Genomic DNA, 13,661 nt, shown 5'->3' with positions numbered 1-13,661 from the left:
CAACCTCCACAGCTCCATCATTTTACTATTATAATAATTATTGTTATTTTTAAGAAAGTGACACTAAACATTTGACCATTGCCATGTCAAGTATTACACTGTAATTAAATCCTCTAATACTACATAATATAGTTTAAAAAGACCAGCTAGTAGCATTTTCTATGTTTTTACCCAAAATAAAAGTGGCAAAAGTACAACAGCAATCAATTTCCAATTGCTTACTTAATTCAATTTATAACATTGCACTTTTATCCCCCCTTGGGTCATGTAGTGCAACTACATGTGCTCCTGTGACAATATAGAAATTAACATTTACAGTTTCTGTCACATAGGGGTTCCCAAACTAGGTTCCCCAGGGCACGAGAGAAGCCAGGGTCATGTGGGGGGGTGGGGCGTGCGTGTGCGCGCGTGTGTGAGAGAGAGAGAGAGAGAGAGAGAGAGAGTGTGCCAGGGTGAGCGTGTGCGCTCCCATTAAAAATAATGGAAAGGAACATTTTACTGTCATAAATGTATACATTTAAGGCATAAAAACATCTTTTAAGTTTGTTTTTGTATGTTTGTACCTATTGCGCAAGAACCATATTTTGTGGTTTAAATCTTCAGCATAATAAGAATGTTTCTCAAGGGTTCCTTCAGTACTCTTGGGAGGCCAAATTCTGCAGCTGGCAAAGTTTGGGAAACACTGCCATTAATTAACCAAAAGAGAAAATGCTGGAAAATCTCAGCAGGTCTGGTAGCATCTGTAAGGAGAGAAAAGAGCTGATGTTTCGAGTCCAGGTGACCCTTTGTCAAAGCTTTTGAGTCCATTTGACCCTTTGTCAAAGCTTTGACAAAGGGTCATCTGGACTCGAAACTTCAGCTCTTTTCTCTCCTTACAGCTGCTGCCAGACCTGCTGAGATTTTCCAGCATTCTCTCTTTTGGTTACAGATTCCAGCATCCACAGTAATTTGCTTTTACCTGCCACTAATTAATATGTTTTTAGAAATGTTTTTTCAAGTGTTTTTTCATTGCTACTGCAAAATCATTTTGCTGTCATGTAAAAACAGTAAACATTACTAGTTTGGGGTAATCCATCGAGTCCTACAACTTCATTTTGTACCTCAAAATCACAGAAACTAGTATGTTCTGCATTCAAATAATAGTCTTTCAAAGCTGGAAAATATTATGGTACAAATAATTTTGGAAGAACATTTTAATACTAGTGTAATGAAATTTTTCAAAACAGATGAGAATTCTGCTAACCAACATTTTGCTTCAACATTTATTTTCTTGTCTAATTAGTGGGAGCTTGGTCGTAACCCTCATTAACAGTGCTTTTACATGGATGGACCCAGCCCATTTTACACATTTTCAATGAATATTTCCATTAAGTTTTGTATCACTCAACAGTAGATATCTTCCATAAAAATGGGAAGGTTAAAATTGATAGGATAGAGTATGTCTAATCAGAAGACCAATGCTGAAATTTGATGAAATATCAGTTAACTCACCCGTTTCTCATCTTTAACAATGTAGTTACGTCCATGCTTTTTTGTTAGATGTGGTGCAAGAACATCAAAACGTCGTCTGAACTCAGAAAATACCATATGATCTGGATAACCTACAGATTGCAGTAAGAAGGGCACTGCTTAATTTTTGTTTTAATTTACTCATTCCACTTCATCAAAAGACATGAAAACTTTTATTCGGATGTCAACTAACATGGTTTATAGAATCACAGTATGGTTATAGCAGAGAGCCATTCAGCCTCTCTTGCCCATTCTGACTCTAAGAGCAACTCAGCTGGTTCCCCCCTCCCACCCACTCCGGGGCTCTCATCCCCAGAGCCATTCTCACAAATATCATCTGAACCCTCTCTAATCCATCGTATCTTCACTAAAGTATGCTTACCAAATGGAGCACAATACTTCAGTTGAGACTGAACCAATACTAACGTTGTATAAAGGTTCCTCATAATTTCTGTGGCTTTTTTTTTACTCTGCGGCTCCATTTACCAGGTTCAGGACTTTGTATACTTATTAACCTTTATCTCTCTCCACCTGCCCCTCCACCTTCAATAATTTGTGCACAAATACCCCACAAGGTCCCTCTGTTCCAATGCCTCCTTTACAATGGTATCCTTTATTTTACCCATTCTTCCTACCAAGATACATCACTTCAAACTTCTCTATATTAAATTTCATCTGGCACGTCCTCTTGAAGTCCATCACTATCCTTCTCAGAGTTCACAATACTTCCAAGTTTTGTGCCATCTGCAAATTTTGAGCGGGTTCCCTGCACACACATCTAGGCCTTTGTTATAGATCAAGAAAACCAATGGTCCCATCCCCGACCCCCCAGAGGAATTCCATTTTATACCGTCCTTTAGTCCAAAATAAAGCATTCCTCACTATTCTATTTCCTGCCACTAAGCCTACTTTTTATCCATACTACTACTGTCCCTTTTATTCCATCAGTTTTAACTTTGTTGATAAGACTTATGTGGCACTTCATCAAATGCCTTTTGGCGGTCCATGCGAACCATGTTAACCACATTACCCTCATCAACCCTGTTACCTCACAAAAATCTCAATCAAATTAGTTAAACATGAATTTCCCTTAACAAGTCAGTACTGGCTTTCCTTAATTAATCCACACTTTAAGTGACTGTGACCATTGATCCGGATTCTTGTTTATAAAAACTTTCCATCACAAGAGGTTAAACAGACTGGTCTGTGTTGAAGTCTGTAGAAACAGAAACGAGAAGCAGGAGTAGGCCATTTGGCCCTTCGAACCTGCGCCGCTATTCAGTTTGATCATGGCTGATCATTGAATTCAATATCCTGATCCCCCCTTCCACTCATATCCCTTGATCCCTTTAGCCTCAAGAGCAATATCTAATTTCTTCTTGAAATCAGACAACGTTTTGGCCTCAACTACGTTCTGTGGTAGTGAATTCCAAACATTCACCACCTTCTGGGTGAAATTTCTCCTCACCTCAGTTCTAAAAGGTTTACCCCTTATCCTCAAATTATGACCCCTAGTTCTGGACGTCCCAACCATTGGGAACATTCTTTCTGAATCTACCCTGTCTAACCCTGTTGGAATTTTATAAGTCTTCATAAGATCCCCTCTCTCTCTTCTAAACTCCAGTGAATGTAATCCTAACCGACTTAGTCTCTCCTCATATGACAGACCTGCCATCCCAGGAATCAGCCTGGTAAACCTTTGCTGTACTCCCTCTATAGCAAGGATATCCTTCCTCAGATTAGGACACCAAAACTGCACACAATACTCCAAGTGTGGCCTCACCAACACCCTATACAATTGCAGCAAAACATCCCGATCCCTATACTCAAATCCTCACGTTTTGAAGACCAACATACCATTTACTTTCTTCACTGCCTGCTGTACCTGCGTGCTTACTTTCAGCAACTGATGCACGAGGACTCCAAGGTCTCATTGAGTATCTATGTCTCTCAATTTACACCCATTCAAGTAATAATCTGTCTGCCTATTATGGCTACCAAAATGGATAACCTCACATTTATCCACATCCACTGGTTCTCCTCGCTCAACTCTACTAGTTACATCCTCAAAATTTCCAATCAATTTGTGAAACATGATTTCCCTTTTGAAAATCCATGCTGACTTTGTCTAATTAAACCACTGCCTTCCAAATGCCGAGTTATGAAATCCTTGATCGACTCTAGCAACTTCCCCAATACCGACATTAACCTCACTGGTCTATAAGAACAAAGAACAAAGAACAATACAGCACAGGAACAGGCCCTTCGGCCCTCCAAGCCCGCGCCGCTCCCTGGTCCAAACTAGACCATTCTTTTGTATCCCTCCATTCCCACTCCATTCATATGGCTGTCTAGATAAGTCTTAAACGTTCCCAGTGTGTCCGCCTCCACCACCTTGCCTGGCAGCGCATTCCAGGCCCCCACCACCCTGTGTAAAATATGTCCTTCTGATATCTGTGTTAAACATCCCCCCTTTCACCTTGAACCTATGACCCCTCGTGAACGTCACCACCGACCTGGAGAAAAGCTTCCCACCGTTCACCCTATCTATGCCTTTCATAATTTTATACACCTCTATTAAGTCTCCCCTCATCCTCCGTCTTTCCAGGGAGAACAACCCCAGTTTACCCAAACTCTCCTCATAACGAAGCCCCCCCATACCAGGCAACATCCTGGTAAACCTCCTCTGCACTCTCTCCAAAGCCTCCACGTCCTTCTGGTAGTGTGGCGACCAGAACTGGACGCAGTATTCCAAATGTGGCCAAACCAACGTTCTATACATCTGCAACATCAGACCCCAACTTTTATACTCTATGCCCCGTCCTATAAAGGCAAGCATGCCATATGCCTTCTTCACCACCTTCTCCACCTGTGACGTCACCTTCAAGGATCTGTGGACTTGCACACCCAGGTCCCTCTGCGTATCTACACCCTTTATGGTTCTGCCATTTATCGTATAGCTCCTCCCTACATTATTTCTACCAAAATGCATCACTTTGCATTTATCAGGATTGAACTCCATCTGCCATTTCTTTGCCCAAATTTCCAGCCTATCTATATCCTTCTGTAGCTTCTGACAATGCTCCTCACTATCTGCAAGTCCTGCCAATTTTGTGTCATCCGCAAACTTACTGATCACCCCAGTTACACCTTCTTCGAGATCATTTATATAAATCACAAACAGCAGAGGTCCCAATACAGAGCCCTGCGGAACACCACTAGTCACAGGCCTCCAGCCGGAAAAAGACCCTTCCACTACCACCCTCTGTCTTCTGTGACCAAGCCAGTTCTCCACCCATCTAGCCACCTCCCCCTTTATCCCATGAGATCCAACCTTTTTCACCAGCCTACCATGAGGGACTTTGTCAAACGCTTTACTAAAGTCCATATAGACGACATCCACGGCCCTTCCCTCGTCAACCATTCTGGTCACTTCTTCAAAAAACTCCACCAGGTTAGTGAGGCATGACCTCCCTCTCACAAAACCATGCTGACTATCGTTAATGAGTTTATTCCTTTCTAAATGCGCATACATCCTATCTCTAAGAATCTTCTCCAACAACTTCCCCACCACGGACGTCAAGCTCACCGGCCTATAATTACCCGGGTTATCCTTCCTACCCTTCTTAAATAACGGGACCACATTAGCTATCCTCCAATCTTCTGGGACCTCACCTGCGTCCAGTGACGAGACAAAGATTTGCGTCAGAGGCCCAGCAATTTCATCTCTTGTCTCCCTGAGCAGCCTTGGATAGATTCCATCAGGCCCTGGGGATTTGTCAGTCTTTATATTCTCTAACAAACCTAACACTTCCTCCTTTGTAATGGAGATTTTCTCCAACGGTTCAACACTCCCCTCCGAGACACTCCCAGTCAACACATCCCCCTCCTTTGTGAATACCGACGCAAAGTATTCATTTAGGATCTCCCCTACTTCTTTGGGCTCCAAGCATAATTCCCCACTTTTGTCCCTGAGAGGTCCGATTTTTTCCCCGACAACCCTTTTGTTCCTAACGTATGAATAAAATGCCTTGGGATTCTCCTTAATCCTGTCTGCCAAGAACATTTCGTGACCCCTTTTTGCTCTTCTAATTCTCCGTTTGAGTTCTTTCCTACTTTCTTTGTACTCCTCCAGAGCTCCCTCCATTTTTAGCTGCCTGGACCTAACATACGCCTCTCTTTTCTTTTTGACCAGTCCCTCAATTTCCCTGGTTATCCACGGTTCTCGAATCCTACCCTTCCTATCCTTCGTTTTTACAGGCACATGCCTGTCCTGTAGCCCTAACAACTGTTCCTTAAAAGGCTCCCACATGCCAGATGTGGATTTACCTTCAATCAGCCTCTCCCAATCAAGAGCTGCCAATTTCTGCCTAATCCCACTAAAGTTAGCCTTCCCCCAATCCAACACCTATAGTTCCATTTCCTCTTTACCTCCTGATTTGAATAGCGGGCTTACATTAGCAATCCTCTAATCTGTAGGAACTATTCCAGAGTCCAAAGAATTTTGGAAAACAACCAATGGATCTACTACTTCCAGGGCCACTTTCTTAAGTCTAACCTCACATTTATCCATATTATACTGCGTCCTCCATGCCCACACACTCAGCCTGTCCAAATCAGGCTGTAGCATCTCTGCATCCTCCTCACAGCTCACCCTCCCACCCAACTTGAATTATCTGCAAATTTGGAGATAAATTCTCCTGTTTCTGGCTGTAGGAGCCTACATTAGTTTTTGTCAATCTTTTTCTCTTTACATATTGATAGAAACTTTTACATTCAGTTTTTATGTTCCCCTCCAATTTTCCCTTCTTAATCAACTGCTTGGTGCTTCTTTGCTGAATTTTAAACTGCTCCCAATCATCAGGCCTATTGCTTTTCCTTGCCAATTTGTATGCTTATTCCTTGAACCTGGTACTACCTCCAATTTAAAAGTTTATTTATTTGTCACAAGTAAGGCTTACATTAACACAGCAATGAAGTTACTGTGAAATTCCCCTGGTCACCACACTCCAGCGCCTGTTCAGGTCAATGCACCTAACGAGCACGGTCTGTCGGACTGTGGGAGGAAACCGGAGCCCCGGAGAAAATCCACGCAGACACAGGGAGAACATGCAACCTCCACACAGACAGCGATCCAAGCCAGGAATCGAACCTGGGTCCCTGGTGCTGTGAGGCAGCAATGTTAACCACTGTGCCACCCCATTTCCCTTGTAAGCCATGGTCTGGCCACAATTCCCTTACCACTCTTGCACCAAACAGGAATAAACAACTTCTGGAGTTGTACTGCCCAGGTGTACCCTGGCACTAATTTCTGAATTTCTCTCCAATCATTGGGAAAATGAGTACTTAGAAACTGTGAGACAAATCAGATAAGTTTCTTGAGAAGGCTCGCACCATTTCCCAGCATTTCACTGTATCGCATTTCTACAGCGATACAAAGTGCATGCACCTTTATAGATCCTCAAACACTGAGGAGCTGTATATTTCAATCTTACTGCAAAGAGCTTATGCTCCTCTGATAGAGGAATAACTTTAATTGCTTTATTCATCATCAGGATTGTAGATCTAAAATGATCAATACAATTAATATTAAATATTTATTGAAGATAAAATCAAATGAGATCAAGACAAAAAGTCCTTCCTAGTCAACAGCTATCAAAAGTTTTCCATATATGAAATGCTCAAACATCAAAGAGTTTCAAGAACAATCATAAATCAACATCTTAAAATTATAGTTAATCATGTAAGGAGTTCTCAAAATTAAAATAAGCAGGCTTGAGCAGTTTAGTACAACGTTATTTAAATGGGTTTCATTGATTCATAGAAGAATCCCTACAGCGCAGAAGAGGCTATTCAGCCCACTAAGTCTGCACTGACTCTCCTCACCTAGGCCCTTTCCCCTGCTCTATCCCTGTAACCCCACACATTTCCCGTGGCTAATGGGACACTAAGGGGCAATTTAGCATGGCCAATCCACCAAAACTGCACATTTTTGGGCTGTGGGAGAAAGCCAGAGCACCCGGAGAAAAACCACGCAGACGCTGAGAACATGAACTCCACGCAGACAGCCATCCAAGGCTGGAAGTGAACCCGGGTCCTGGAGCTGTGAGGCACCAGTGCTAACCATTGTGCCACAAAAGAAAACAGGCTGAGTTTTTATAGTGAAAACTGGTAAAGTCGGGATTGGGCCAGATGTTAATTTTTTCTTATATCGGAAACTTGACCCCAATCCACCTTTACCAGAGGTAAGCAGCCAATTTAAAATATTTTAATGAGGCCGATAACAAATGATTCCAACATGTTTGCAAATTTTAGTGGATGGCCAGACTTCACAGGACCAAGGAAAATCCAGCGTGAGGGGAAGTGAGGACAGTTATGGGTAGAAGGATGTCTCTTTACAGCACTGCTTACATCACACAACTGGTCCCTGGGACTGACAATTGGGATCTCTCCCCAACCCTTCACCACCACCTTGTGTTTGGACAGTACGCCCACCCTCCTGGAAACCATGCCAGCGAGCCGCCTACTGGCTCCACACCAACTAATGTAGCAGCAATCAAGTGCTGTGGGGCTCCTTAATGAAGGCTGAGTGGGACATCCGCATGTCACTGGAGTGAAAGTCCTTTCCTCTGGAACTGCTGGAAAATTGGTTAGGCCTGCTCAGTAAAGGGCAGCCCATGAACAGAGAATCCTTTCCCCTTCCTTTCTGCCTTTTAACCATATGAGGTTAAAAATCGGGTTCCCTGCTCCCCATGCCAAACCTGTTATGGCGTGGACAGTGCTTTACTTGGGTAAACAGGCTTGATTGGTCATCCTTCATTGGTCATTTTAATATGGCAGGTGGGTGTTGATTTCAGCACCTGCCCACTCTCGGTATTATAGGGGTGAAGTTAGAGGTTGTGGGAAGGGAACCCGCCCCATTTTACATTTTCCCCCTCATCCCTGTGGGAAACACAGCTGCCGGGTGCACATAAAATTCAGTCCTCTGTCTTTTATTGGTTATTCTTATGTTTGGAAAATCACAAAAAACAGACTCTTATTACACAGACCTTGAAAACTGATCAATAAACTTGTATTTTAACAGAATCTACCTTGTCTATATATTCGAAGGGCATCAAGAAGTTTGCAGCCTCTAATTTGGGCTCGAAGCAGTGGTACATCCAGCTGCATCAGACCTGATTCAAAGTTTTCTGCCTGGGCATCAGCTTCTGTGATTCCAGACTTGAAAGAAGGAGTTGGAGACACCTTTGTTTCAGTAAAGGCATCAGTTTTAGGTAACAAACAGTGGATAAAATGAATCTTGGACTTCTTGATTGTGTCTATAAGAGCATCCTATGGAAAAAAAAAACTGAATTCAGGTATTGTTTATACGTTCTTTCTATAAGTGTCAAAAAAAGGACTTTCCCTGAACATTCCATGTAGAAGAGAAATTTAGAATTCTTAATTTGAGATAAAGTTACCGAGCATTTAGAAATGGACAAATTAATTAATACAGCCAGCATCATGTTTGAAGAATTGCCAAATACATGATTTTACAGGAGGTTCCTGCTGAGGTGCTCAAATTTACCATCCATTAGACTACAAGATATAGCAGCAGAAGTAGGCCATTCAGCCCATCAAATCTGCTCCATCATTCAATGAGATCATGACTGATCCTCAACTTTACTTTCCAACCTTATCCCATAACCGTTGATTTCCTTACTAATTAAAATTCTGTCTATCTCAGCCTTGAACATACTTAACAAACCAGCCTCTACAGTCTCCTGCGGTAAAGAATTCCACAGATTTACTACCCTCTGAGAAGAAATGCCTCCTCATCTCTGTCTTAAATGGATGACCCCTTACTCAGATTTTGCCCTCTGGTCCTAGACACTACCACAAGGTGAAACAACCTCTCAGCATCTACCCTGTTAAGGCCTCTGAGAATACTATATGTCTCAATAAGGTCGCCTCTTATTCTTCTGAACTCCAAAGATTACAGGGCTAATGTTCCAGAACATTAATGTTCAAATCCAGAGCTAATGTTTTCTGTAAAATCATGTTGCCATGCGCAGCCAGGTTTTCCAAAGTGCTATATGTGCAATTTTTTCTGCACACTTGTTCTAGGTTAAATATCATGAGTGCATAGCACTTTCCAGTCATGCAAATGGACAGCTTAGTGAGAACATTGGTTAGAACCCATAACAGCAATTAGAAAGGTGAAATTATCAGTCCTTATCTCAGAAGTATCTGAATTAGGATCAGAAAAGGAGGAAGCCGAGTGCAATAACCAACTTGATTTTCCCATATTCCCTTAAAGACCTTCTTGCACGCAAGTAGGAAATTTTTCTATGAACTGGATAAAAGTAAAAGTTTCTGGAAAGTTCAGTTTTACTGAACATAAAGATAACCATGTAACATATAGATTATGAATTCCTTAAAGCCATCTAGTAAAATTGGAAATCTGTATGTTCAGCCATTAACCTTACAGAAACAGTTTTGAGATGCTTGTAGTTTTAACAAGACGAGAACGCAGTTATATTTTAAACATACAGCAAGCCTTATTTTACCTATTGATCAGGAGTCAAATTAAATCTGTTCAGTCAAAAATCTACAAGTCCATCAAGGAGTAAAACTAAAGTAAGATTTGTTAAAATATTAGCACTAGCAATAGATAAACAGTCATTATTATGCAGCTGTAAATTAATAACGTTATTTTCTATTGTATTTAAAAGGGCTTTTTTTATTAATGGAATTTAATCTAATTAGAATTATAATTTACTGATGGTTAATTTTAAAGAATCTCTAATATTTTTAAAAGTCAAAGAAAATTAAACCTATTAACACATCTGATCTTTTGATTTATGGTGTTGTTTTACGGAGCAATTCAAATTACTACTGCCATGAATAAAAATGATGAGCAGCAACTGAATAAATAAATCATTCTTTATACAGCCACTACAACTGCTAACTGTAATCCAAGCAAATATGCATCCCAACGTAATCTTAAACAAAATTATATCTAAACGCTGAACCTATTTTATTGATTTACTGACCACTTGGAGCTTAATCTGAATGCAAGACGATTTCTTCTTCACAGCAGCTACACCAGTGGTGAAAGTCTTTCTCATGCTCGTGGCTCTTCTTAAGGTAAGCTGGGATCCTCCCTCCAGGCCAGCAATTGAACCAGACAATACCGTGACTGATCCAGCTCTGCCTATAAACAGATTGCTAATGATTTTCCTGGAAAACAAATTGCAAATTGCATCATACAAAAAGGCAGAGAAATACATTACAATTCAAAACTTGAACCACTAACACCTACACAAAAAGAATTAAAACTACATGTTGGGTCAATATTACTTGCATCTTATAAATACTATACCAAGGACTTGACAAAAAAAAACCGGCTTCTTCTTACTTCTGTGAATCCTGCAGTAGGACAGCTGCATGTTGGGAGGCAGGATTCTGTTTTGCATGATTCAACCAGCCAGTTGTGTCATACTCTACCCAATTGGTATTGTAACAATGTCCTAAGATGAAGTGGTGTGGTTTGTTGCTTTTCAGCAATGGGCTCTGGCCTGTAAAACAAGTCAACAAATTCAAGTAAGGTTTTAGCAGTTTTTTCCACTTTCGTCCAGCATTCAATCAAAACTGGTTGCCTAGGTAGCTAAGTGTTGTAGACATATCCTGATGATCTTTTACTGGGGAAAAAAAATTAGACCGAAATGCATACTGGTCAGACTTTTACGGGCATGCATTCAGAAATGATTTGTTCTGTGTCATTGCTTAAGAGTTGAATTAATTTGTTTCTGGTACTGCACCATTCTTATCACCATCTTTTCGACCGTAGTATGTAAACAGCCGTTCTAAAAGGGTATCTTCATTTCCATCAGGCTGTAGTGCTTCTTCATCCAGCAGCCAAAGCAGCCCTCTCGCTTCATCTGTTCGAGCCAAAGTTCGAACCTATCAGGAGAAATATAAAGTAATGCATTACTTCTGAAATGTGCTCTCCTACTTAGCTTTGTGAGCTATACAAGCTTTTCATTCATTTAATAATGTTGCAGCAGAGAAACTCAATTCTAGATGAGAAAAAGCAATCTCTGGCTCATTAAGAGCAATGATGAGTGCAAAGTACATTTTAATGCATCAGAGACATATATACACAACCAGTACATTGTATTTCAAAAAAAGCACCATATTAATGGTAACACTAATAGCATATGATTTTTTTTTTAATCCTGATAACATCAGACTTAATGGCAGTTATTGATCAATTATTTAACCACACTATTTAAGACACGCTTCAATAAGTGTACTTTCCATTATTACTAAGCCAAGCTGGCTTTTGTAAAAGCACTTTGTGCTGATCAGGGCAAATTTGATACACTTCCTATGTCGGATATGAAACAGCGTGACAAATATATATATATCTATTTTAAATGATCATGCCTCAGCTTCTTACCAGTGCCTGATGAGAGGCTTGATCTATGGCAGCCACAGAAAAAGAAGAACTGGATTCTACATCATCTAATTCAAGCTCTATGTTTTCCTAGAGAGAATAGAGGATATATTAGCAGGCTTAACTCTGATTACAGTTACAACTTGATTAGTATATATTTATTGTACAGTAAGATACGAAGAATTAAGTAATTGTGTTCAAAGTTCTAATTTATCAATTTTTTTAGTAATTACAGAGATTACCACGACCATTTTAAGTCAAAGAAATGCTAGAGTCTACTTGAATGCCTTAACATAATAAGAACTTAGGATACAAAAATGTATAGTTTATTACTTATTGACCACAGCCCATTATAATAGTTAGCTGTGCTTAATTTTTGGGTTCTGTAGCAAACAGAATACCTCCTTGTATCGATCAAGCTCTTTCAAAAATGTTCGCTCATAGAAGAGCATCTGTAGACGTTCCTGTGCATAATTGTGGCAGAGTTCCTCATAAGTTGCAGCTCTGTCATGTGATGTGTTCTTTGGATTCTGAAATCCAGGGGTGTCCACTATCATTATCGAACAAAGTGAATTCTGAGTCGACTTAAGAGCCCTAGTATGCATGAAAAGTAATATCAGGAACACCAAAATCTGTTCATATTGTATTGTACATTTCTTGGCTTTACATATTTGAATAGCTTTAGCATTGGATAACAGAAACTTTGCACATGTAGATTTTTTTTCAGCACTTTGATTAGAAACTCAAATAGGACAGGCTTCCATGCATATCAAGCACAGTTGATGGAAAGATTTCGATGGCGACTTGCATAACAATTATAGAATTATACAGTGCAGAAGAGCCTGCACTGACGTGCAAGAAACACTAGACCTCCCACCTAATCTCATCTACCAGCACTTGGTCCATAGCCTCGAGTGTAATGACGTGCCAAGTGCTCATCTAGGTACTTTTTAAGGGCACGAGGCAACCTGCCTCTACCACTCTCCTAAGCAGCACATTCCAGACCATCACCACCCTCTGGGTAAAATGTTTTTCCACGCATCCCCACTAAACCTTCTGCCCCTCACCTTAATCTATTCTCATCAGAACTGAACATGTATGGCACTGCATTTGCATCAAAAAAGCTGTGTTTATTTCAAAGGATATTGCTAATGAAACATTTGTTCTTGGCCTTTTGTTTCTGTAATTTTACATTTATAAGTTGCAAATATATTGAGCCTTTCAACTTGGTAAAACATCCCAAGATCTCAAATGGTAGGTTGTTGCATAAGGTTATACCTCACGGGATCCAGGGTGAGGTATCCAAATGGATACAAAATTGGTTTCTTGACAGAAGCCAGAGGGTGATTGTAGAGAGTTGTTTTTCAAACTGGAGGCCTGTGACCAGCGGTGTGCCTCAGGGATCAGTGCTGGGTCCACTGTTATTTGTCATTTATATTAATGATTTGGATGAGAATATAGGAGGCATGGTTAGTAAGTTTGCAGATGACACCAAGTGGACAATGAAGAAAGTTATCTCCAATTGCAGCGGGATCTTGATCAATTGGGCCAGTGGGCTGATGAATGGCAGATGGAGTTTAATTTAGACAAATGCGAGGTGATGGCATTTTGGTAGATTGAACCAGGGCAGGACTTACTCAGTTAATGGTAGGGCATTGGGGAGAGTTACAGAACAAAGAGATCTAGGGGTACATGTTCACAGCTCCTCGAA

General features: G+C 40.7%; 1 protein-coding gene across 26 annotated transcripts in view; it reads right to left on the bottom strand.

The window, feature by feature from the left end:
- The window catches only part of myo18ab (myosin XVIIIA b), a 250,293-nt gene that overhangs the window by 83,297 nt on the left and 153,335 nt on the right, over window positions 1-13,661 (bottom strand). For 24 of the 26 annotated variants that reach the window (XM_078224889.1, XM_078224897.1, XM_078224898.1 and 21 more), the window contains 7 exons: window positions 12,352-12,544; window positions 11,954-12,040; window positions 11,313-11,454; window positions 10,910-11,069; window positions 10,545-10,731; window positions 8,601-8,841; window positions 1,492-1,601 (listed from right to left, as the gene is read on the bottom strand). In XM_078224889.1, the coding sequence (XP_078081015.1) occupies window positions 1,492-1,601; window positions 8,601-8,841; window positions 10,545-10,731; window positions 10,910-11,069; window positions 11,313-11,454; window positions 11,954-12,040; window positions 12,352-12,544 (1,120 nt within the window). The remainder of the gene's footprint in view (window positions 1-1,491; window positions 1,602-8,600; window positions 8,842-10,544; window positions 10,732-10,909; window positions 11,070-11,312; window positions 11,455-11,953; window positions 12,041-12,351; window positions 12,545-13,661) is intronic. The other 2 variants (XM_078224876.1, XM_078224881.1) reach the window with 1 other exon arrangement.

This window comes from Mustelus asterias, chromosome 12, assembly GCF_964213995.1.
Source record: "Mustelus asterias chromosome 12, sMusAst1.hap1.1, whole genome shotgun sequence".
In the NCBI taxonomy this organism is placed as follows: Eukaryota; Metazoa; Chordata; class Chondrichthyes; order Carcharhiniformes; family Triakidae; genus Mustelus; species Mustelus asterias.
The sequence above is the reverse complement of the archived record's forward strand: the minus strand, read 5'-3'. Positions and strand labels throughout refer to the sequence as shown.